At 36.5% G+C, this 25,286-nt stretch overlaps 2 protein-coding genes across 2 annotated transcripts; one reads left to right on the top strand and one right to left on the bottom strand.

Moving 5' to 3' along the window:
- Positions 1–933: 933 nt before the first annotated feature.
- LOC111023547 (Polyketide synthase, enoylreductase family protein) lies at positions 934–11,234 on the top strand. Its single transcript, XM_022301009.2, has 10 exons — positions 934–1,174; positions 1,291–1,388; positions 1,528–1,659; positions 2,044–2,187; positions 2,266–2,368; positions 2,557–2,656; positions 3,628–3,704; positions 3,828–3,906; positions 10,433–10,551; positions 10,647–11,234. Exons 1-10 carry the CDS (start codon positions 1,011–1,013, stop codon positions 10,738–10,740), a joined length of 1,110 nt encoding a protein of 369 aa, XP_022156701.1. The 5' UTR covers positions 934–1,010; the 3' UTR covers positions 10,741–11,234.
- A 4,999-nt stretch (positions 11,235–16,233) lies between these two features.
- Positions 16,234–24,086, bottom strand: LOC111023536 (mitochondrial hydrolase YKR070W). Its single transcript, XM_022300998.2, has 12 exons — positions 23,798–24,086; positions 23,582–23,685; positions 23,423–23,458; positions 21,007–21,080; positions 20,767–20,807; positions 20,007–20,078; positions 19,703–19,904; positions 18,681–18,776; positions 18,489–18,556; positions 17,031–17,226; positions 16,831–16,914; positions 16,234–16,547 (listed from the first exon to the last, which is right to left on the bottom strand). Exons 1-12 carry the CDS (start codon positions 24,052–24,054, stop codon positions 16,482–16,484), a joined length of 1,296 nt encoding a protein of 431 aa, XP_022156690.1. The 5' UTR covers positions 24,055–24,086; the 3' UTR covers positions 16,234–16,481.
- Between the last annotated feature and the right edge of the window lie 1,200 nt (positions 24,087–25,286).

Genomic DNA, 25,286 nt, shown 5'->3' with positions numbered 1-25,286 from the left:
ATGATATTTGGTGGCCCAACAACAGGATATGTTATCTGTGTCGTCTTCTTCTTCGATAGATACCCTTTTGCAATGGTGGAAAGGTTTTTGGAGTATTCTTGGCCCATCCCGTCTATTTCTTTCTTGCTTTCTAATTTGTAGGAGAGACTCCATTGGAAAAATTTTGAGGAGCTATCTGTATTTCTATGGGCAGTGTGGAATCGGTGCAACAAAGTGTGCACCACATGCGCGGGCTCGATTGGCCCAATAGGACATTGGGCAAAAAATTACCTACAATATTTTGGTTCGGTGACGACATTTCGACCTCATGCTGGGACTTTGTGTAAGGGGTCAAGCTTGTGCAGATGGCAGCCCCCCGAGGATGGTTGGGCGAAGGTCAATACTAATGCATCATTCTCTGCATTTTCTTTAACGGGGGGTGTGGGTGTGTTGGCTCGTCACTCACATGGTAATATCCTTCTTGCTGCCACGTTTTTTATCCTTCGGATTGGTCAAAGGCTTCGACAATCAAGAAGGGCATCAGCGATTGATATAGGTTTTCACCAAATTCTATTGGAAACTGATTCTTTACGCTATTTAAGGCTACTGGATGGATCAACCTGTGGATGATTTATCGGAGGTTGGTTCTCTCCTCTCGGAAGTTCGTCGACAACGCGTCTCTTCTAGCTCCATTAGATCTAGCTTCACCCTTTAGGAAGATAATAACGCTACGCACTAGTTGGCTTGTCTTGCTCTAACTCGACGTTTGGATAGAGTTTAGGTTGAGGAAGGGCCGTCAATCATTTTGCATATTGTTGTTGATGAACAGTACGTCTATCTTAACTATCAAATTAATAATAATAATAATATTTATTATTATTATTATTGAATTAATTTTTATATTTTTAATATTTTAAAATAAAAATACGAAATTTGCGGGCGTTTTAACCAGTCTCTTTGCTTCAGTGATCACTGAGTTCAGCTCGCCTGTCACGACCCCTCGAAGATTAACAAAAAAGCTACTGAAAAAAATGGCGTCGGTAGCTCTCAGATTCGTCAATGGATCGCGGCTCGCGCTTCGGCGAAGCCATACTCCCGCAAAATCAAGAACCATACGAGCATTCTCGGCGGTTATGTCACCGCCGTCCAGGGCCGTTGTCTACGACCTCCATGGTTCTCCGGACAGCGTTACGAGGCGAGCAATCTTCTTGATTTTAACCTAAATTTTCTTGGAAAGAGATCTCTCTAATGATCCTCATCGCACAAACTTTTTTAACCTAGTTTTAATCGGTAGCCATTGGTCTGATGCAGAGTGGTTAGCTTACCGCCGGTGGAAGTGAAAGCGAACGACGTCTGCGTGAAAATGCTGGCGGCTCCGATCAACCCCTCTGATATCAACCGAATTGAAGGTCTAATTTTCGAAATTTGTTTAGTCTGGAGACGATGAATGCTTATGTAATCAAAATTGGAGCAATTTCACCATTTTTGTGAACCAGAAATCTTTCTTCATTCTGCTGCTAATTGTGGGATTTCTTTTGGGTGTTTTAGGTGTATACCCCGTGAGGCCGGAAGTTCCAGCAGTTGGAGGCTACGAGGGAGTTGGAGAAGTGCATTCGGTGGGCTCGGCCGTTCAGGGTCTTTCACCCGGTGACTGGGTTATCCCATCTCCTCCTTCTTCTGGTACATCTGCTCTTTACTCCAAGAATAGGAAGAAAATCAGTGAAATTCCATGAAAAATGTTCAGTTCCATACGGTGGTGAAAATGAAGGCTCTGGCTTTGATGGATCCATCTAGTAGCATTAATTTCAATGTACATTTCTCTATGTTTAGTAGCATTAATTTTTTAAAAAAGTGAGTGATCTGTGTTTTAGAACAATTTAAGTTGTTCTTTCTTTGATAATCATGGGTCTGCGGACCATAATTTTAAGTGAATATATCAATCATTATAAGTCACCTGATCATAGCTTTGTAAAACATTTCTTAAAAAATTTCTCCGTGAAACAAACTAGGAACTGCCAAGTTTCTTTGTTTTTCTTGATGTCATTTATTGATTTCTATACTTAGGGACATGGCAGACTTATGTTGTGAAAGATCAGAGCGTGTGGCACAAAATCAACAAGGATGTACCGATGGAATATGCTGCCACTGTTACTGTTAATCCTTTGACTGCTTTGAGAATGCTGGAGGACTTTATCACTTTAAAAGCAGGTTTTGTCATTGCGTTAACTTTGACATTTTTTACCCTCTTTATCCACTAATTCATAATCAATTCTAGGGTTTTGATAGGAGACTCAATTGTTCAAAATGGAGCCACGAGCATAGTGGGACAATGCATCATTCAGCTTGCTCAGATTCGTGGAATCCACAGCATAAATATTATTCGGGACAGGTGCTGAGGCTGAACTATATTGTTCGTCATTTTTAAACTTGTGGGAATCTATCTATATTCTTTTACCTATTTCAATATTTATATTTGAAGTCAATATAGTTTAACTTTATCCATAGTCCATCTTTCAGGTAAGAGATTTCCATAAAGAGTTTTACTGTTGTTACCATCTCTTGCTTTGTTTTCTGTAGGGCAGGGTCTGATGAAGCAAAAGAAAAACTCAAGAGACTTGGAGCTGATGAAGTTTTCACTGAGAGTCAGCTTGAAGTAAAGAATGTTAAGAGTCTCTTGGTATGTTCTATATTTTTGTTTTAATTAATACATAACAACTAACTAAATCTACCTTGGGTTGGCCTGGTGGCATTGGGGCATGTTTAAAAGGAAGGAACTTTATGGGAACGGGTCCAAACTTCATGGTGGCATTTACCCAAGGATATTAAAATCCTACAAATTTCCTTACAACCACCAAATGTTGCAGGGACAAGCGGTGGTCCTATGAGATTTATTTTTTTTTTTGGAGAAGAAACAAATTTCATTAATGTAATGAAATAGAAAGGAAGTACAAAAGGGGAAGGTCCCAAACCAATGGTGTTACAAAAAAGCTCTCCAATTTGTTAAAAGAGAGACAAAGCTATAGTGCTTAAAGATGGGGGAACATTTGCACCATGATACAACCAAGGACATTATAGATTCAAAAAGACTGCGAGTAGGTAGCTCCCTTCCATGGAAAATCTGGCGGTTTCTTTCCAACCAAGTCGACCACAGCAGAGCCCTAACAAAATGTTTCCAACCAATCCGGCGGTCCTATGAGATTTATAATATATAATAACTAAGAGTTAGTTCATAAAGCATGGTTTTAAGGATTCCATGAAAATACAATTCGACTGCTATAAACAGGTAGCCAGGAATAAAGGGAGAAACAAACAAAATAGAAGACTAGTTAGTCTTTCATTTTTGTACACGGTGGTCTCTAGGTACGGAAACTCTCATATTGATGTTTTTTAATGAAAAAGAAAAATACTAGTCAGCCAGAAATTAAGGGAGAATAAAACAAAATGGAAAAATGGAACTACGGTAGTTTTGATGTTCTTGAAGGGAAAACAAAAACCTACTAGTTTAGTAAATAATTTTGAAACAAACTTGGCTATAGAGTGAGTTGAGAAACTCAGAACAGTTACAGAAAGACATCCAAGAAACTCGTACTGTTAGCATCCTAAACCTTTCTTCATTTGCTTTACTATAATTTTTCATTTACATGCTAGGCAAACATACCTGAACCTGCTTTGGGATTTAACTGTGTTGGAGGCAATGCTGCTACATTAATTCTCAAGTTCTTGAGGTCCATTTACTCTATCTTTGTTTTTTTTTTGTTTTTCCTTGTTAGATAATCAAATATTCTCCGTCCCTTCCAAGAGCAGGATCTAAGATTGTCTTCAAGGTTTAATGATGTGTTTGTTTCCAGGCAAGGAGGAACAATGGTAACATATGGTGGCATGTCTAAGAAACCAATTACAGTGTCAACTTCATCTTTCATTTTCAAGGTAAATTATCTTCGTTTTTCTTTTATCTTATTCTTTTACCACGGCAACCACTGTTGTTTCTTGATTTCATGGATTTAAGAAGTTATAATTTCACTTTTTTAATTTATTGGTAGTTGGATAGACATATTATAACTAGACAGGTCTTGGAGATACATTGAATGTGATTGCATTCTATAAGACTTATGCATGATAATGCACATTGAAATAGCATTGGGTTCAAACTTGAAAATCTCAAGTTAAAAAAAAGATGCTCTCTCCACTTCCTCTCCCCGTCGCCGGAGCCTCTCCGGTAGCTTACCCATGCCTTCCTCAGTAGACTACCCTTGCTATCCTCATGGCTCACCCTCCCCATCCCCACCCCACCTCCATCACCATCGAAAGAAAGCGTTTTACCATCAACACTGATCATAGATATCGAGGAAGTAGAGTCCGCATCACAGAAGCCAACAAAGACCGAGCTTTCTACATCTCCCTCCACTGGTCTTCCATAGCTTGGCTTAAGACTGTCTTCTCTACCCTCATATCTTCCCATCTTAACCAGAAGTTCTTCAAGGAGACACATATAGACGACCAAACCATTTGGGTTGAAAAGTCGAGTAACAGAAAAGGCTATCTTGCAGAGATTGCTAAACTGGACATAAATGGTGGTCTTACCAAACTTCTGATTCCCATCGGTGAAGACAGGAAGGGATGGAAAGCCTTTTCTAGACTCCTTCATGAACCACCCCAACAACCTACCCCACCAACCCAGCCCATTAATAACACACCTACCACCTCTGCTCAACCCACCTTACCTATTATTAATGGCCCTTTGACCTACCGGGAAGCAATTTTACAAGGCAAACAGAAACAAAACCCCTTACCTTTTCCACCCACACCACAGTACAAGAAAAAGAAACAAAAGCTTTCCATCTGTGATGATTATGAAGAAGCGGACCCTCAACTAGACTCCTCCATCATTGTCATCCGAAGATGCTTCCTTGATGACTGGTTCAAGATAAATAGAGCTCTCCAAACGCATATCAGTACGCTATGCACCCTCAATCCCTTTGCAGCAGATAAGGCCCTCCTTCGTTGTGAGGATAGAGAACAGGCCCTCACTCTTTGTCACTTAAAGGATTGGTATCAAGTGGGAGGTACCCAACTCAAATTCTTGGCATGGAATGATCTTGATCCTTCCTCTCCTCCCCCGGTCCCTTCATACGGAGGATGGATAAAAATCCGCAACCTTCCCCTTAATCTCTGGGACAACACGACATTGCGCCATATTGGGGATTCATGTGGAGGTTACATCGAAACATAAAAAAAAACTTTGTCAAGACTTGATTTGATGGAGGCTACTATAAGAATAAAGACCAATCCCTTTGGCTTTATCCCTGGGGAAGTTTGGATCACCACCCCCTCTTCTCTACATTTGAGGGTACAAATCGACCCTTTCTATAAGGCTGAACAATATTTGAGCTCCTCTGCCGGAATCCATGGAGCCTTACCGGTTGGAATAGCCTCCGTTCAACAATCTGGGACAAACTCAGAGGGGCTGCTGGGACCATGCCCAAAACTTTCCTTTTTGGAGAAAGATAACTTTTCAAACCTTGAAAGACCCTCTGAAACATCCCCTCATCGTACCCGCCCTGACACACGGGACTCACAAAGCCCATCAAAATCACCTTTGCACTGCAACACCTCGGGCTCCGTGACCTTAACTGGCACCCATGCATCCTTTGCCTTCCCTGCCGTTGACAATCAACATCTCTCACCTTCCCAAGGACCTGTCACACCAGTACCCTTGCTCAACACTGAATACGACTGTACCTCGAATGACAACCCACGCTCGTACACTCAACCTCTCACCTCTCTCTCTCTACCCCCAGAACCTACCCACTCCGACCCACCCCCGCAAACCCCATCCTTCACCCTGCCCTCCTCATAGAAGGCCCAAAAATAGCCGTTATTTTCACCGAAAAGGAAACCTACCTTGCAGTGGGCAAAAAACACTCCACAAACCCCCCAGACCTTCACTCTGACTCTGACCAATGTGTTTCTAGCCCCTACCCCCTCTCCATTGAGCCCCCCTCCCTTGTTTTCTTTTCCCACATTATTGAAGACACTGCTACTCGTCCCTTTGCCACAAACGAAACAGACTCTGCCCCTCACCTGTTTGACCCTACCATACATCCCTCGTCCTACCTACAGGTGGTAGTTCCTTGGCTCAACACCATGGGCATGGGCATCTTTCCCATACCCACAAAGCTCTCCAAGAAAGCAGCGACAAATCGGAAAGAATACAAGGGCATTAGAGAACTTGCTGGGCTCTCCTCCTCCGTTAATTACGAGAAGCGTCAATCTAAGCAGGGTGGGCCATCCTCTGTTAGATGATTTTCATCTCTTGGAACGTTCGGGGCCTTGGCTCTTGGAATAAACGAGCCTTCATTGAGTCCCTCATCAACAAACACAACCCCACCATTGTCATCCTACAAGAAACTAAGTTGGATATGGTTGATCGTCTCACTATAAAGTCGTTGTGGAGCTCCCGCGACATTGGATGGACTTCTCTCGATGCCTCGGTCACATCAGGGGGTATCCTGATCATGTGGAACGACCCTTCTTTTCATGTGTCAGATGTCACAATAGGACTTTACACTCTTACTATCCTTCTCACTTTGTTTGACGGTTCTAAGTTCTAGTTGACAGGAGTATACGGCCCTACAAAAATAGAGGAAAAGCCAACTTTCTGGAGAGAGCTATCAGACCTTTCTTTCCTCTGCACCGACTCTTGGCTTTTGGGAGGTGATTTTAATTCTATCAGATGGACACACGAGAAATCATCATATCGCAGGCCAACCAGAAATATGCACCATTTCAACACTTTTATTGAATCAGCCGATCTGCAAAATCTCCCCCTTTCTAACGGCTTATACATGTGGTCAGACTACAGGGACCCTCCTACCCTCACTTTGATGGACAGGTTTTTGGCCACTAATGATTTTCTGTCGAAATTTCAGAATGCGACTGTCAAAAGGCTGAGCCGCCCCACATCCGATCACTTCCCTCTTCATCTGTCTTTCAGCATGACAAAATGGGGTCCCACACCCTTCAGATTCAAAAATGCTTGGCTGCAACACCACTCTTTCCCCGCTTTGATCGAATATTGGTGGAAGAACACTCCCCTTAGAGGCTGGCCAGGTCATGGTTTCACTACGAAGCTGAAAGGGTTAAAGGCAGTGATCAAAATTTGGAGCAAAACAACCTTTGGTAACATAGCACAACAAAAGCATCATCTCACTTCAGAGCTAGCTATTTTGGATGACTTAGAAGAGGAGGGGCTCCTGAACACTGTACAAAGCATCCAGCGGAAATCCATCAAAACACATCTCCTTGAGGTGGCTGCGAAAGAAGAGATTCTTTGGTGTCAAAGGTGCAAAACTAAATGGCTTCATGAGGGGGACAACAACACATCTTTCTTCCACCGTATTGTAGCATCGAAGAGACAAAAGAACACCATCACTGAAATTCTTTCCATGAATGGTATGAGCCTTTTTGAAGAAAATGACATTGAAAAAGAATTTCTCTCTTTTTTTGACAGGTTATACTCCAAAAGTGGGGGACAAAGGTTCCTCCCACATCCCCTGGATTGGAGTCCCATCAACCAACAACAAAGCACTGGCCTTGAAACCCCCTTCACTGAAGAAGAAATTTGAATGCTATCAAAGAATTAGGATCTAACAAATCCCCTGGACCGGACGGCTTTACTGCAGAATTCTACAAAAAGTTTTGGAACACCCTCAAAGACGACATTTTGAGAGTGTTCCAAGATTTTTTTAAGAATGAGATTATCAATGCAAGCCTCAACGAGACGTATATATGCCTCATCCCCAAGAAGATTGACACCAGGCAAGTAGGGGACTTTCGCCCTATAAGCCTCATCTCATGCTTATACAAGATCATAGCAAGAGTTCTTTCCGAGAGACTCAAGCGAGTACTGCCATACACTATCACTGATACCCAATTAGCCTTCGTGGCTGGGAGACAAAACCTTGATGCATCGCTGATTGCTAACGAGCTTATTGAGGATTGTGAAAGGAGGAAAAAAAAGGGAGTTGTCATCAAACTGGATATTGAAAAGGCTTTCGATAGTGTTGATTGGGAATTCCTTGACACTGTGTCAGAGGCAAAAGGGTTTAGACACACGTGGAGGAAGTGGATCCACGGCTGTATCTCCTCTGCAAATTTCTCTATAATTATAAACGGCCGCCCTAGAGGAAAAATCATTGCAACAAGAGGCCTCCGGCAAGGTGACCCTTTATCTCCCTTTCTCTTCATCTTGATTGCTGATGTTTTTAGTCGCCTCATATCACAGGCAGCCAGCAGAAACCTCATAAAGGGTTTTGACCTTGGAGAAAATTCTCTGAACATCCATCATCTTCAATTCGCAGACGACACCATACTTTTCTCCACTTTTGAGGACTCCTCCCTCACCAACATGTTCAACATCAGCCGTTTATTTAAGGAGGCATCCGGGCTCAAAATCAACCACCAAAAATCTGAGATTTTGGGAATTAATATGGAGGACAGTGAGCTCTCTACCCTTGCAACTAAATTCAATTGCAAAATGGGAGGTTGGCCTACTCTTTACCTCGGTCTTCCCCTTCATGGAAAGCCCAAAACCCTTCCTTTTTGGGACCCTATGATAGAGAAGGTTAAGAAAAGACTGCATTCATGAAAAAACTCTTCCATCTCCAAAGGAGGTAGACACACGCTCATCCAGGCTACTCTTACAAACCTCCCTACTTACTACCTTTCACTGTTTCCGCTTCCATCCAAAGTAGCCGACATCATAAACAACTTATTTAGAAACTTTCTTTGGAAGGGCACAAAGAACTCATCTGGGATGAACTTGATCAAATGGGACATTGCACAACAACCACTGTTAGGAGGGGGATTGGGTATGCCCAACATGAAACAGAAAAGCAAAGCCCTTCTTGCAAAATGGATCTGGAGATACATCAAAGAAAAGCAAGCTTTGTGGCATAAAGTGATTGTTTCTAAATATGGTTGCTCATCCTGGTCCCATAAGCCAAACACAACATCACTCCGCGCTGGAAAAGGGCTTTGGAAAGGGATCCTTAAAACACAGAAGCTGGTTTTTGATAGACTAAGCTACAAAATTGGTGACGGGAATGATACACCCTTTTGGACTGTCCCATGGTTGGACAACGAACCGTTGGGACATCACTATCCCCTTCTTTTTGCCTTATCTTTGAAAAAAGAGGCTGCTGTTCGAGATCTCTGGTCTGCAGAAAACAATAGCTGGAATTTACGAATGAGAAGGAACCTAAAGGATGCTGAATTTTCAGAATGGGCAGCCCTCTCACACAAGCTCTCCACTGTTAACTTTTCTACAAGAGGCAGACTCTCTAACATGGAAATTAGAAACAAATGGCATTTTCTCTACCCACTCTCTTATTAACGATCTCTCACGGCCTTGCACGAATACCCCTCAGCGATTGTACGAGGGCATTTGGAGAGACACTTATCCTAAAAAAGTGAAAATTTTCCTTTGGGAGCTTAGCCATCGTGCTATCAACACCGGTGAAAAGCTTCAAAGGAGAATGCTCTACATGGCTCTCTCTCCCCACTGGTGCATGATGTCTAAATCAAACAACGAGACCCAACAACACCTCTTTACAAATTGTCACTTTGCAACAAACTTTTGGATATGCATCCTAAGCACTTTTGGGTGGACCACTGCACTACCGAATGATCCTCCCCTCCTTCTCGAAGTTACCCTTACAGGACACCCCTTCAAAAAGGAAAAGACAATTCTTTGGCAAAACTTCATGAGAGCTTTTCTTTGGAACCTTTGGAGAGAACGGAATCAACGTATCTTCACAGACAAAACTCTCCCCTTTGATATCTTTTTTGAAGCCATAGTATTCACAGTCATTACTTGGTGTAAATCCTCCCCTATGTTTCACTACTATAGCTACACTTACCTCTTAACAAATTGGAAGTGCTTTATGTAATCCCTCAATTTGAGGCTTTTGTAATTTCATAGAAATTGTTTCTTCCAAAAAAAAAAAAAAAGAAATAGCATTGGGTTCAAAAATTGGAATAGGATCCTAAATCCTTTGTTTGGTTTTTGAAAATTGGCTAGGATTTGAGAAGTGTATTTAGAAAGTGAAATGATTGATAAACTGATTGAATTTTTAAAAAATAGAATATTCTTAAACAGAGCCTAAAATTTGGAAATTTCTAACTTTCTAGCATTTAAAATGTGGATTCAGAAAAATTTTACAAATTTGATGGTCATCAAATTATACATATACAAAGTCTCATTTACAGTCCAAGAGTTGGAAAACCATTAAATGTTTTCGAACCAAAAATATGTTTACTGCACCAAAGATGGTAATACCAACCACTAATTTGAATTGTAATGAAGACGGTTAGGAGTTTACTACGGAATGAAAAAAAGAAAAAGTAGTAACCTTCTAGCTGAAAATTTCTAATCATTATGTGCATTGTGCAGGACCTTTCTCTTAGGGGATTCTGGTTGCAGAAATTGATGGGTACAGATGAAGCAAAAGAGAGCAGAAAATTTATAGATTACCTTCTGGATCTGGCTCGAGAAGGGAAATTGAAATACGAGTACGTAATCCGCTTCTGCTTCCGATATATAACAATAAAATCTTACTATTGCCTTGTGGTATTAAGATTTGATTGGAGTTTGTGAGGTGTTGCAGGATGGAGGTGGTTCCTTTTGACAATTTCCACATTGCACTCAGCAAAGCGCTTGGAAAACAGGGCAGCCAACCTAAACAAGTAATCAAATTCTAACTCTCTGGACACACCTTCATAATTTGCCTTCTTTCCAGGATCAATCATACTGTAGGCCTAGATAGTTTCCAAGTTTGTTTCTGATGCATTATTAGATACTAAGATCTCAAAGAAATAACCCCTTTTGTCTAAAAGGAGTTGAAAACCTCAGTAATACTTGTCCAACCCCAACCCTTGTGGAAGGTGGGACAAAGCCATGTTGTGCTCGTTTTGAGTTTTAAAAACGTGGAGTTCCGATTGTGCTCATTAGTCGAAAGGTGCGGAAGCTGGCTCAGACACTCACGGATATAAAAAAGAAATATATATATATATATATGTGGAGTTCAAATTGCTGGGATAGCATTTAGTGTTGTGTCAGGATTGTGTAATTCAAAGTAAAAGTTCATAGTTTAAAACTCAAACTTATTATAGATGAGTATGTTAGGTTAGGCTAATGGTTGTTAATCCACAGACTATATACACTCTTGTGTAAATTCAAGTTTCTTTTTTCTTTATATCCGTGAGTGTTCGAGACAGTTTATGTGTACTTCGATTAATCTCATGGGATAACCGCTTACTCTAAATTCAAGTTCATGAAACTCGCTTTTTATACTATATACTAATTTTTATCAATTATAAATCTGTAGATGAATGTAAACTAAGTTTTTTTATAATCTATTCTTTGTATGGAGATTGTAAAAACTTAGGCTTTCTAATGTTTGGTTTGACAAACTCCAAATTTATTAAAATTTTGAACTAAACATCCCTTACAATATGTAAAATTTATTTATAAATTTGTTCATGGGTGTCGTGAAGATTAAGATTATATAAATCTTATTCAGGAGATAAAAGAATGAGAAACATCTTATCCACATAATCGCCATGATAGAGTAGAGTAGTTCATAGAGCAGTTCAAAACATCTTATCCACAATTATTATCATGTCGAGAAACATCTTTTGAAGTGACCACTATTATCTATATTATAAATCGTCATGATAAAGTATTCTTTTTCATTTTACTAAAAAAGAAAAACAGTCTTTTCACACGTGAATAAATAACCTATTTGAAATCTTATTTTTATTATTTAGATAAATATATTATACCCACATAATCAATGAATTATAGTTCTAACTTCATGTCTAATACTTTATTTCTTCTAGGGGAAACTAACTTTAGCTAATTAACTTATTGATGATGTTATATTATTAACAAGAGATTAGCATACAAGTATGGAACTTCAAGACAAGAATTTCTTCCTTATCTTCTCAAAGTTAAAGAAAAAGGTATATTTTCACGTCAAGTGTGAATAGACTACCATTAGAATGCTCAATGAGTGCATTTTGCATAAAGTTATATTAATGTGTTTTCTACATTTATTTGGTAAATGCTCAATTGGAAAGTTAAAAGGTAAAAAATTATCAACTTTCATCTCAAATTCTTTTCTAAGATATGATATTAACGTATACAATTTGCAAGTTTATTACCTTTGAAAGCTCGAAATTCTTTTTATTGCCCAAGAGATGGAGCATGCATTGGCATTTCATACCACAACAAAAGCGTTGATTTTCTACACTTTTGATGCTCTTATTGAATGGAATTTTGGTTTCTCTTCCCTATGTATGGTTTTATTAACATTTGAATTAATTACTAAGCCCATCACAAAATAATAAATTATTTTTCTCATATTGCTACCACACCCTCCAACCTTTCAATCTCAACAACAATTATTTGATACTGCAACATTCACTTCAAAGTATGATGTTACACCAGTTAGTTGCATTTGTGAAGATAAAAAGTACCTTCTTTTTGCTCATCTTTCGAGTAAAATGACGATAATAATTAATACTATGTAGATAACCCCGAATATACTATCTAGTTATATTTTATTATTAGTTTAACTTAATTGTAAATAACCTAGAGTGTGAATAAGTCCAAATGGTGATAGTTCTCGTTTTCATTTTCATTCTAAGACCGATCTTTAAGTTACTTATGGTTAGTAGAGTAAAACTTAAAGAGTCCAACTCCATAGCATAGTTGCAGTTATCTATGTGGTATGATTATTCGTTGGTAGGGATGACAATGGGGTGGGGTGGGGCCGAGGGAGGTATCCCCATCCCCACCCCCTTGGGGATTTTTACCCTGTTCCCGTCCCCGAAACCATCCCCAATATAATTCTTAGTTCACTCATTCAAAACCTTAATTTACTCCTTCAAAAAATTGATTTTCTTGATTTACCAATATTATTAATTACAAAATATCCAAATCATTACCCTTTTGTAATGACCCAACATCTTCTGACCGGTGAACTTCGTATCCTCAATTCTGCTATTGCTTGGCTGACTCACTCTCCAACTACAACCCTCGGATATATCTGGATATAAACTAAATTCCATATAAACTTCCTAAAATCACTATTAACAACTCACTCTCCAACTACACCCCTCCAACGGATATAAACTAAATTTCATATAAATTTCCTAAAATCACTGTTAGTAACTCACTCCCCAACTTTTAACCCTCGGATATATCCAGATATAAACTAAATTCCATATATACAATAGTTCACACGAAATCAGAAATTGAAAACAACTGTTAGAGACTACTTGGGCATGGAAGGAACATTGAAAGGGTCTAATAGTACAAAAAAAAAACAGGGTTTTCAACATTGTACAAATATGAAAGAGAAAACTATTAGGATATATTTGAATGCAAACCTTTCAATCGGGATAAACGGAGACGAATTGCTCTGGCAATGTAGGGGGACTGGAGACGAAGGAACGACGACTGGAGATGAAGGAGCGGACGGAAATGATGAGTTTTTTAACAAGAATAGCGGAGATGGCGGCGAGATAAGGAGGCAACCAGACGGCAGCGGAGGCGAAGAAATGCAGAGACGGTCGGCCGGAGAAGGAAAATAGAGATGGTCGGCCAGAGATGGAAACTAGAGGAAGCAGAGACGGTTGGCCGGAGACAAAAACCAGAGGTAGTAGGAAGAGTCGGAGGAAGGGGTTTCAAAATTTTCGAAAATGGATTTCGTATTTTTTTTTTTTTTGTGGTTTTGGTATATTTTTTAGTTTTTGGAGAGTACAATTGAGCAAAATTTAAGGGATTTAAATTGTAACCTCCCAATTTACCAATTTGTTATTTTAAAAATTATTTAATAATACAAAAAGATATATTAATAATTTGTGTGATGGGTACCATCATAATTAACGTTGTTTCATGACAAAAGTGTAAATTCTATCTATTTCAATCATTTTTTGTAATTATGATTTCTAAAGAGGTTATCAATGTACTAATCCCAACAAATTATAAAAGTAGTATAAAAATTAATATATATATATATATAAAATTTATTATATATAAAAATATAAATACTAATAAAATATTAAATAGGCCGGGTCGAGGCAGGGGGACCTCCCCTCCTCCTCACTGGGGAATCCGATTGGGATCCACGATTTGACCCTGTCATCGGTCAAACCGAAGAATCTCCGACGAATCGAGTATCCACGGGAATGAGGTCCCACATATATTTGTTGGCAATGTTTTTCTCTAAAGGGTTAATAGGTGTGAGATACTTTTCCTAGTCTTTAGCACGTGCCTTCTCAATGATATTTCCAATTTAAAAATTAAAATTAAGGCCAGTTTAATAATTTATTGTAAATAATTAAAAATTTTGTAAGACAATAAATTAAAGAATTCTAACCTTACATAAACTTTTTAGAACCAAATATATATATATATATATATATAAATAATGAAATAAGAAAATTATAAAATATAATTTTTGCAATCATAAAATAACTTCAAAATATCTGCATGAGAGATTTGTTCATGTTTGAGATTATTTTTCCTAAAGTGTTTCATGTTAATATAATGTTATATATAATTGCTATACAACACTACTTTGTTTTTTTACAAAAAACATTAATATACATAGCTCAATGGATTAAGATACATATCTTCGTGAATTCAAATCACTACCACCAAATCTTATACTTAAAAAAGAAAAAATTGGTATGATAGGCTATTATATTATATCACGCTAAATCTAGATAGTTTACAATAAGGAAAGGGAGGGAGGAAGGAAAAAAGAAAACACCAAGAGGAGAAGACACATTTCTTTGTTGGAAAAAAAGTAGAAAATAAAGCTATTTATATAGTTGTATGAGTCCTTGCAAAATTATTAAAATTCAAAATATTATTAATTATAATTAAAGGCAAAGTCGTAAATTTCAGAATTAATTTTTAGAAATAAATTAACCAAACCTTTACATCCCATCTTTTTTATATTCTAAAACATTTTACATTCTTGTCATTTTTCATTTTTATGAATTTATTTAAATTATTAATTTTGACGTTTTTTATAAATTTGTTTTTAAAATCAATTTAATTATCAAAATTCTAAAAATTTTGAAATTCTATTATTAATTGTAATTGAAAGTAAAATAAAAAATCATAGAATTAATCAACTACAATGTAAAAGGGTTATTTTTTTTTTTAGAAAAAAAAAGGTGAAATGATTTTATTTACACGTGGGTAGAGAAGTTTTGATTTAAATACTTATTTATGATAAAAATAATGCTTTTATTATAAAGAGAGATAAAAGATGTGAGGATACTTTTTAATTTAAAAGTTGTGGTGTGCTTAAGAGTAAGAGGTGTAGGGTCTCTTATTTTTCTTGGAAATGATATTTAACTTCATAAACTTTTCATTTAATCAAAATCAAACTCTAGAATTTAATAAGCAATGAAATTATTACGTCTTGATGACAAATTAGAAAATTGTCGACAAATTGGTCAATAATCACACAAAATTCAATTAACAAACACTAAAATCATGCCACAACAGTATGTAAATCCCTTTGCACCAAAAAAAAAATGTAAATCCAACCATGAAAATACCTTAAGCCTAGCCACAATTCAAGTAAATAAAAATAAAATAAAATAAGAAAAAAAAAAACAATCAAACTGAACATTTATTTGCTAAAACCAACCAAAAAATCAAACATGAAAAGAACCCATACTTACAAAGAGAGTTGGATCCTGTCACTCTAATGTTTTATGTTAGTCACGAATCATTTTTGAACGGAAAACTTAATTAATTGAGTATATGGTTACCAACATTAGCACAATTTAACAGTAATTGACATCTACTTCTTTTTTAGAGGTCGTAGGTTCAAACTTCCATACTCAAAATTTGTTTTTTACTATATATATTGAATATATGGTTTACGGGGGAGTAGGTACCTCACACAAATCCCTCCCCCAAAGGAGGCTAGGAGGATCCAAAAGGTAGATCAATCGAATGAGTGAGAGCAAAGTTGAAGTCTCAGTGAAAGATGTTTGTCTTAGAAAGGATCGATGAGTGAAGATCCTATATAACCATTAAAATTATTGCCACTCTGGTACCTACGTTTCTTTTATCTAAGTGAAATTTTTAAAATGAACTTCCTAAGGTTCCACCGGCATTTGCAGATGGCTTCTATATTTCGAATGTGAAAAGATAAAATGTAGATTAAAAAATCATTTTCATCCATAAAAATTTATAGAATAATGCCAACATGAACTTAATTCAGTGGTAATTGACATTTGTCCCTAACCAAGAGGTCATGAGTTCGAATCCCCCCTCACTTGTTGTACTCCGAAGAAAAAAAAAATTGGTGGAACGATCGCCATTAATTATGAGAGGAAACGAATCTCATCGACACCGTGCCTTAGCCAGCAAAGAATATCATTATTAATTTGTTTTCTCCTTCGTATCATTCCAATGAAATCCCTTCCTTCTTGAAAATGTACTCCACTGCTTCTTCTACTGTGTCAACTACCTGCAGAAGAATGTAGGAATTTGATAAAAGTGTTTTCTTATGGGGAAGTACTTTCCAAGAAAGCACTAATAATTCAACACTTTTGCACCAACGCGAGCTTAGCTCAACAGTAATTGTAGTAGTTTCTAACTAAAAGTATTAAGTAATCTTAAAATTTTAATAATCATTTCACGATTAAAATTTTGAGGACCTCTAATTAGCTAAAAACACTTCTCACCCTCTGCTTTTCTCCAAAACAGTTAAATAAGAGGAAAATATGTTTAAAGAGAGGCGTTTAACCTACCAGATTAGCAGGATACTTGTCATGATTTGCTCTTCCCTTAAAGACCCCTGTCCTAGTGAGGATAGAAAACCAAGGACTTCCAGCCTGAATTACAGAAGTATCAAGTCCAATGAATGATAACAAGTCTGGTAAATAAGCAACAGAAAACAGGGAAAGACACAAAAAAGAGGCGTCTTCTTTGCCAGTTCAGACCACCAGACCTGAATTGCACCATTGATATCGACGGCAGGATTATCCCCTATCATGTATAGAGTCTTGAAGTGACGACTTTCATTATTTGCAGCCGTCTTGTTTTGATCAATTGATGACACGAGTTTAAGTACAGCTTCTGCATTTCGAAATACGAGTGGGTTTGGTTTGCCAAAGCACGTATACTGCAAAGCATGGGGATGAATCCTGCATCATAAAATAGGATATAAGTGCTTCGAATACAATTTTGTACGGTCAGTAGATCACTTTTGAACTCTTAGAGCAGATTCATAGTCAGCAAACTTCATTTCTTCTTCGGACTAAGTGTCTTCCCCAACGAAGAGCTACTGAAAAGGATGCATATTCATTGATTGAACAAGTGAAACACCAGCACTAACAAACTATGAGCAAATAAGTGACAATGAGCAGTCCAATTTCCAAGCAGAGACTTTAATAGCTGCCTTATGAATTGCTAAACATTGTCTATTTAGCCTTACATATTTAAATAATGGCTCCTTTAATTCGGATATTTTTATCCTTCGGTTGCTTGCAATCAGTGCTCAATCTTGCCTAAACTTGCAGTCCTAAAATGTATCATCTTTGCTATGGCCTGGCCGCATGTCATGAAGAATCTATATAATTTATTGAAAACCAGTTGTTACTTTCAGGTTTTCTTTTCAAATATATAAGAGAGAGACTATAGTACTACCTACAAAATGAAAATGGAAATTTATCTTTTACATTTCAAAGTAGGACTATAAGGGTGTGTTTGGTTGATGATCTGAAAACAAAGAATACAATAAAAATAGAGTTGCATGAAAAGTTGTTTTCTTGTTAAAAAAAATAAAGAAAAAAAAGTTATTCAATATTTTCAGATACGTGTTTGATAGTAAATCTAAAAATTAAATCTCAATTAAAAAATTGTTCTGAAATTTACCAAGATATAAGTTATAAATTTGTAGAATTATTATTACAATATTATATAATTTAACATATATTATATATTACGTGTTTTAATTTTAACAAAAATAAAAATGAATTTATAACATGAAATAATATATTTATTGAAGTTTTTATCTTTTTTTTTTTAATTGTAATTCTGCATTTTAAAGTTTCAAATTAAAAATCTGAAAACATTGAAATCATAAAAATGTCGTTTTCAAAATTTCCATCATTTGAATCACAAGATCCAAAAATAGTTTAAAAAATAAATCCACCATTTGAATTAGTGAATATGGAAACAATAAACAAAATCCAAATGGCATACCAAACCGGCCCTAAAACTTCATAACACAAAATTCTATTGGTTACCAGAGATAAATTGCAGACTCTTTTACTTTATGGTGGGCAAAATTGTGACTGAATCATTTACTCGTTTAACAGAAATTACAATGATCAGAAAGACAGCATGAACAACTATCCAAACTTCTAACAGAAAGAAGTAACGTCTATGGCAACATCTGCCTTACCTATTGTAGATGGATTCTAATGCAATCCTGAAAGCTCCCATACCAAAACGCTCACAGGGAAAAGCAGCCTGCCTTGAAAAGAACTTTGTTAGTTGCAATATTAGCCACATCACACATTCAAGAAAATGAAGAAAACAGGAACAATGGAAATGAATTATGAAATGATCTTAAGAGTAAATTACAAGTGGTAACCTGGTATTCAAGGTCATCGTGTGCAAAATACAAGTCCGGTTGGTGTCCAAATTCCCTTCCAGGAAGACCTCCCGTTCTTAAAATATCACAAAGTACCTGATACCATTATTTCACTTAGAATATAGACCTCTCATGTTTACAGACTCCTGATCTTTCATTTTTAGCAATACTAAGTTGTTTAGTGTCCATTTATTGAATAAAAAAGGGTTTTTAGCAGAAAAAGAATGAATTAGGTATGCATGAGCCAGAACTTCGATATGATATCATTATTTTAGAATCAGAAGAAGCTATTGATATTACTTGATAATATCAGTAATGGAAATAGATTTCATGTTAGTATGGAACTCACAATAAAAGTGAAAAAAAGTTAAAATCAGAAGTAATTGAGTCCACAAAAATAGCCTTCGGATGTTTCTCAAGTCTTCGGATTTGAAATATACCTAATTTTGGATAGAAACCACTAGTTAGAAGTAATTCCTACTTGAAGCAATTGGTGACAAATGGAAAGTAATCGTTGATAGCATGAGCCAGGCTGCTAAATGGATCAAATTGGTAAAATAGGAATATAACTTAATACCAAACGGAGTTCAGAAAGAAAGAAGTCAATAAGACATAATGATTGCTTCATAGCAAGGGTGCAATACAAAAAACTAACAGTTTTCTCAAGATAAAAACTGTACCCTATGGAGATCTCTAAGATCTCATAGGAAAAGTGATAGCCTGGCTTCGTCACTCCTTAAAAATGGAAACGTTAGGAAATAGTATCCCATCAGTATGAGAGAGAAACAAACTATGCAACCCAAAGCTTCGAAGGGGCAGAGAGAAGAAAAATTTGTCACTTCAGTTTGTTCTGCATGTTTAAAGAGGTCTACGTTTTCTAAACACAGAAAAGAAGTTGACTATTACTACTACTTTTAGTCATTTAGCTCAGTGAAATTGGAAGGAAATGAAAAAAAGCAATTCTTTCAATAGAAGGCATAAAGAAGAAAGGCCATAAAAATCTATCTAAAGCTGAAGGCAACCTGAATATCCCTGCTCCAATCAACAGAATCACTAAAGATGAAGGTAGCCTCAACTCTCTCAGAGCAAATTTTCTTCTTTTCAGCAACATCTGCGACAGTGTTTTCATGATTAGCACCTTTTATAGTCGTCCATTTCTTATATGGTGCCAGTGGATCAATGTTATCAAAGAAGGATGCATATTCATCAATTGAAAGAACATTCCTGAAGAGAAAATTTTGAATAAAGCTCATATGGCATGGATCAGTTCATCAAGTTGATATAATATAAACAAAACCACATAATTCTATCAGAACAAAAGCTTACCGAAATCCATATTCAGACATCACTGCAGCAGGTTCTCCTTTTCCAACAGCAATCACAAGTTCATTTTCATATCTGACAGAAATTGTAATGTGAGATCAAACTCAAAGGAAGTTTTTTGGAACAAGATACAGCTTTCCATTTGTTCAAGATCCAAACCCCAAAATGGGGCGAAAGAAAAAGAGAAACAAAAACAATCAAAAGACAAGCTCAACAAGGAGCAATAGAAAGAAAAAGAACAATTAAAACCAAGAACCAATGCTGAAGCTTGAAGCTTGAACTTCATTAGTTTTAGTAAAATAATCATTATGACCACTTGAAGTTTGAAGTTCTTTAGTTTTAGTAAAAGAAGCTTTTGAGCATCCAAAGTAGCCGGACTATGCTATGGCTGTCACTGCCTCTATAATCTGCTATCATAATCTAAAATTTACATCCTTTCTGTTACCAAACAAGAAATATTTGTGTTTTATGTGAAACCAAACTTATCTAATATCATTATTGGAGGGGCAGAAATTTAGTGCCTCATATTGGCTAAATGTAATCATTAATGATCCATTTTAATCCTTTTAATGTAAATATTTACCGAGGTATTCAAAGTTATTTTTTAACAAAATATAACAGTAGGAATTTTCAATTTTCAATACAGAAATGTCTTTAAAACATTTGAAGACTGGGGTTTGGAATTTCATCTAATATTTGGAAGCCATGAACTCCTGTAAAATAAATGTTTCAGACACCAATTCCCATCAAAATTAAACTATACCTGTTCACAAGGTGTTTAAATGGTGAATGGCTCTGAACAACCTGTTCAAAATCCAAATAAATAGGTACTAAGCAATAATCCGAGAATAATGGAAAATTCCTTGGAGTTAGTGGGGCAATGGGTCAAAACCATCCCGTGTAAAAAATAAAAATAAGAACAAAGAATCTAGAAGAAATGCATATATGATTAACAATCCTGACTAATCAGCCGTCAAGAAAGTAGTATGTATACTAATCTTACCTGTAAAGGTGATATATTTATGCCCAAAACTTCACTCAAATTAGAGGCTCTCTTGGATTCACGAAATCCACCTCCTGCAAAAGTAACAAAGCTAGAGCTGATTACACCATTTATAGCCTCTCAAGTTTCAGACAAGATATATAAACACATAAATTGTGCATAAACATAGTCCTACGACTAATCCATTTGATATTTCTCACCTGACAGAAAAATAAATATAGAAATAACATGGGCTTGGTAAATTCAACTAAAAAAATTGAAGTAGAGACTATATATACTAAATGTAATTTGTGCATTCAAAGATGAAGTCATTCAAGTGTAAAGCTTCCGGTAGTTTCTAGTTTTTTTACAAAATCCCTTTGGATTTTGGAATGTTAAAAGGTCCTTTGCTATGTGAAATGTACTAAGTGATTGCTCTAGGATAATTAACCTTACAATTGTCTAGAACTCTTGGAAGGCACCTAAAAGTTAGAGGTGCGGGTGCCTCCCACACCCTTGTAATTGACAAGTTTGATTCAAAAGATTGAGGAATTCTGTGAGGTAACTTCCTCACAATGTTCTAGTATTCAAAATGAAGAGAAGCCCCTAGGCAATACAAACAAAATGGCCCGTAGGCACTGCAGTCACCCCACCTATTCAAGAGGGTGGGTAAGCTCTCACTATGCTCTAGCCCTATATGAAGGTACAAAGAAAACGATGATGCTCCCTACTGACCTGGCAGACCTAATATTACCCTTTGCCCACATTATCCCTCACTCCCATGCTCTTTTCTCTCTCCTAACCATTATTCCCTATTCTCATGATGGACATTCCCCATTTTACACTTTCTAGAATATGTCTTCATGATAGGGGGTCTTACAAATTCATCCTAAAAGTAGCAGAAGGGGCTTGAGGATCAAAGAGACAACAAGGGAAAATAGCATAACAAAAGTTTAAGATCAAGTTCTAAGATATTATATGAATCTTCTTGCATTATTTGCAGATAGTTAAAGCATCAATCCAAATATTTCTAATTTAGATGTACAAAATGTTGGATCCGTAATTATTCCAAAAAAATTGATGGTTTAATAATAAAAAGGTAAAAGATAAAGCTAATTTTACAAAAGAAGATGAAAGGAAGAAATAATTTTATTTCATAATTGACCAAGAGGAATCTTTAAAGTACATTGTATTTGGTTTGTTCCTGCATGATAGAGAATACATATTGTTTTGTTAAGCAGCTAGATCGATCACATTGCAATTTCAACTCATAGTAGCAAGTTGTTGACAGCAAGGTGTCCTTGTCGTACACAGCATGAGAGTAACGAAAGGCATATCTATCATGTTCTTTATGTGCTTGACTTAACTCATAATTTATTAAGTGTTGGCCAATTTCTTCAAGAAAGATAACTAAATTTGATTATAACAAAATGCATTTTATGAAACAAAGAAAATATATAATCCAGGAGGTAAAATTTGATATGACGGTAAACAAACTTTTCCTCTTCTTATGCCATTAGAGAAGAATATTGCTCTAAAAGCCAAAGTCCAGAAATTTCTTACATGTAGCATTTATGATATGATCATTTTTATGGCAAAGGTCTTCTTACTTTAAATTTGAAAAATACGGTGATCAGATTCCCTAATTGGAAGATAGTGGAAAGATTTGTAAATGAGAAAGGCAATTGTGGAAATGGCAATGCGAAAGGCAAAGACCTTCTAAATTATTTGTGGACAGAAGTTGTAAACACGATTATTTATATTCTCAATCAGGGGCCAAAAAGCAGTTTGAAATAAATCATTTTGAAGCAAGGAATAAGAAGAAAACCTCTAGTTGGTTGTTTAGCTTGTTTTCTAGGTTGCCATTTCCCAGGATAATTAACTTTAAAATTTTCTAAAACTCTTGGAAGGTTTCCCACCCCTTGTAATCTAAACTACAAATTGATCTGATTAGAAATTGAGCAAGTGTAATAGGACTCAAAATCTTAGCCTACCACCTTCCATTGCATCCAACAACGTAGCCATTTAGTATGTGTGTGAATATAAATGTGCATGTGTGTCTTTATATATGTACATATTAGGACTGTGTTTGTGCATAGAAATGAATGTTTACTAGTCCAGAGGATATCATAAATTATAATGGTAACGAATAATGACCAATCATTCTGTTACGAAATATCAAATGAACAATGACTCAATCTTGTAGAATAACTCCTAATCATTTCATATACATCAAATTGAACATTAGAATACGACTGAGGAATTACGCTTGTCAGGAAAATGTGCCCAATATAAAAAGGTCAAATACAAATTATAATAGTAATTCATAATCACCACTCATTCTGTCACAGCACCAAGATGAACAATGATCTTCTTGAGCAACCCTAGTTATTTTCCGTACATCGAATTGAAAATTATAATAAGATCAAGGAATTACCATTTGTCAGGAAAATATAAGGAATCCTTAACACACCTGCCAAGGAAAAGATATTTAAGGGCAGGTCAGTCCCAAAAGGTTTCTGGAGGTACTTTGCAGGAAAGAATATCAAACATTTATTTCAACATCTGGGCATGTCCGAGAACAAAGAAATCATACCAGAATCGTCATATAACTTTTTGAGAGCTTGTGGAGAGCCTCCAATAGGAGCATCGCCGCGGAGAAGCACGCCATCAATGTCGAACGCAATGCCAAACGTAGGGCTACAAAAACAACCACATGAATCGCAAACAGAATCACCCCAAGTATCAAGTAATTGCGGAAAGATTGAATTCACGGAGAGAGAGATGAAGGAAGAAGAATGTGTTTAGGAACCTGGTGAATTGCGAGGAAATGCGTGCGAATGAACGCAAGAAAATGGAGAAGAACGGCGATAATCGATTTCTGCTCCGGCTCCGCAGCGGCTTTGAGAGGATTCGGAAGCTCATGCTGTACCTTTTCAGTTCTGCAGAGTTCGGAGTAGGCGCCGGGAAATGTAGACGTAGACGTATCGCATCACCGTTCGGCAGCAGTTGATTTACACTTTTCGCGGATTTTGATGACCTGATGGAATATTCGGCCTCAAGGATCATACACTATCCTCTAGTTTTGAGATTCCTACGAATATTTGAGATTCCCATGAATATTGATATAATTCAAAAACGAGTAATGAGACATGTTATTGCAAAAATCGATTTAAAAAAAAAAAGAAATTCATATTTTCATATTTCTAATTCTTAGTCGTCAAACATGGACAAAACGAAATTTTTTTTTAGACATGTCAACGAATGTGGAAGTACGAAACTATCCTTAATGAAGCAGAAATAATCTGATGAAACTGGATTGAAGAAACTTAGGCCAAAAACACAATTTCTTCTAATCTTAAAAAAAATATTTCTCACACCCTTCAACAACCCACGTTTGCATGGGTAGAATGTTTTGAAGGTTCAACATCTTTCAACGTTCATACTTCCCACATTTCGTGGTTTTCAACGGCTTTAATGGGGTAGCTTCTATATTCTTTTATAACATGAGTATTTTTTTTGGACTTTGGACTTTAATTTTTCTATCTCTTTTTGGTTTATGGACTGCAAAATAGCAAGCCAAAACTCATACATAACTCATTCGAGTTGCAAATTTGTATTGAAACTCGGGCGAGTTTCATATGAAGTTCACTCGAGTTGTATATTTCAACTGAAAATCGAGTGAGTTAGGGTGAAAACCAACTGAGTTTCAACTTCATTTTCCCAGTTTAGTTTTCTAATTTATTTATTTCAGTTTTTCGTTTATTTTACTTTCATCCAAGATACCTCATGTATTCGTGAGTGATTGCCTTGTCTATAAAGGTAAAAAGATGTTGAATTCATACTTTTCAGGTTTGTTTTACTTGGAAATAGTTTGTTATTGCTAGCTTTTATGTCGAAATGATGTTTTATTCGTGCATTCTGCCTTATCATAGTCTAACCATGCATATATTACATTTTAGTAATAATTAGAGCTGCTTTATGATGGAAAATTACGTTTTTATACAAAAATTATCTACCTAGGCTCTAGGTGTCATGGTCATGCTCGTCCAGTGCCTGTTGCATGTGGCCGCATGCCCAAAATAACCTCTTTCCACATACTTTTATACCTTGCATGTTATTTATTTTTCCTTGTACTTTTGGTGGTGAGTGACTCCTCGCCACTTTGTACGTACATGTCTGCCAAAGCAAATATGTCTTAGAATCTACTATAGGGGTACACTTAGTCATCCTCCCTACATTACGTTGTATTCTTGTCTTGCCGCTAATCTATTCTCTTGCATTCAGGCTTACAACAACTT

This window comes from Momordica charantia (genome assembly GCF_013281855.1).
Source record: "Momordica charantia cultivar OHB3-1 chromosome 3 unlocalized genomic scaffold, Mcharantia_2.0 BLBB01000003.1, whole genome shotgun sequence".
Classification (NCBI taxonomy): domain Eukaryota; kingdom Viridiplantae; phylum Streptophyta; class Magnoliopsida; order Cucurbitales; family Cucurbitaceae; genus Momordica; species Momordica charantia.
This window is presented reverse-complemented; position numbering and strand designations above follow the sequence as displayed.

Coding starts and splice junctions, on each gene's coding strand:
- LOC111023547 (XM_022301009.2), top strand. CDS start 1,011: ATGGCGTCGGTAGCTCTCAGATTCGTCAATGGATCGCGGCTCGCGCTT. Junction 1,389..1,527: donor TGATATCAACCGAATTGAAG/GTCTAATTTTCG, acceptor TGGGTGTTTTAG/GTGTATACCCCGTGAGGCCG. Junction 2,188..2,265: donor CTTTATCACTTTAAAAGCAG/GTTTTGTCATTG, acceptor GGGTTTTGATAG/GAGACTCAATTGTTCAAAAT.
- LOC111023536 (XM_022300998.2), bottom strand. CDS start 24,054: ATGATCCTTGAGGCCGAATATTCCATCAGGTCATCAAAATCCGCGAAA. Junction 18,777..19,702: donor ATTGGAGCAGGGATATTCAG/GTTGCCTTCAGC, acceptor TAATGGTATCAG/GTACTTTGTGATATTTTAAG. Junction 16,548..16,830: donor ACAAGTATCCTGCTAATCTG/GTAGGTTAAACG, acceptor ATTCTTCTGCAG/GTAGTTGACACAGTAGAAGA.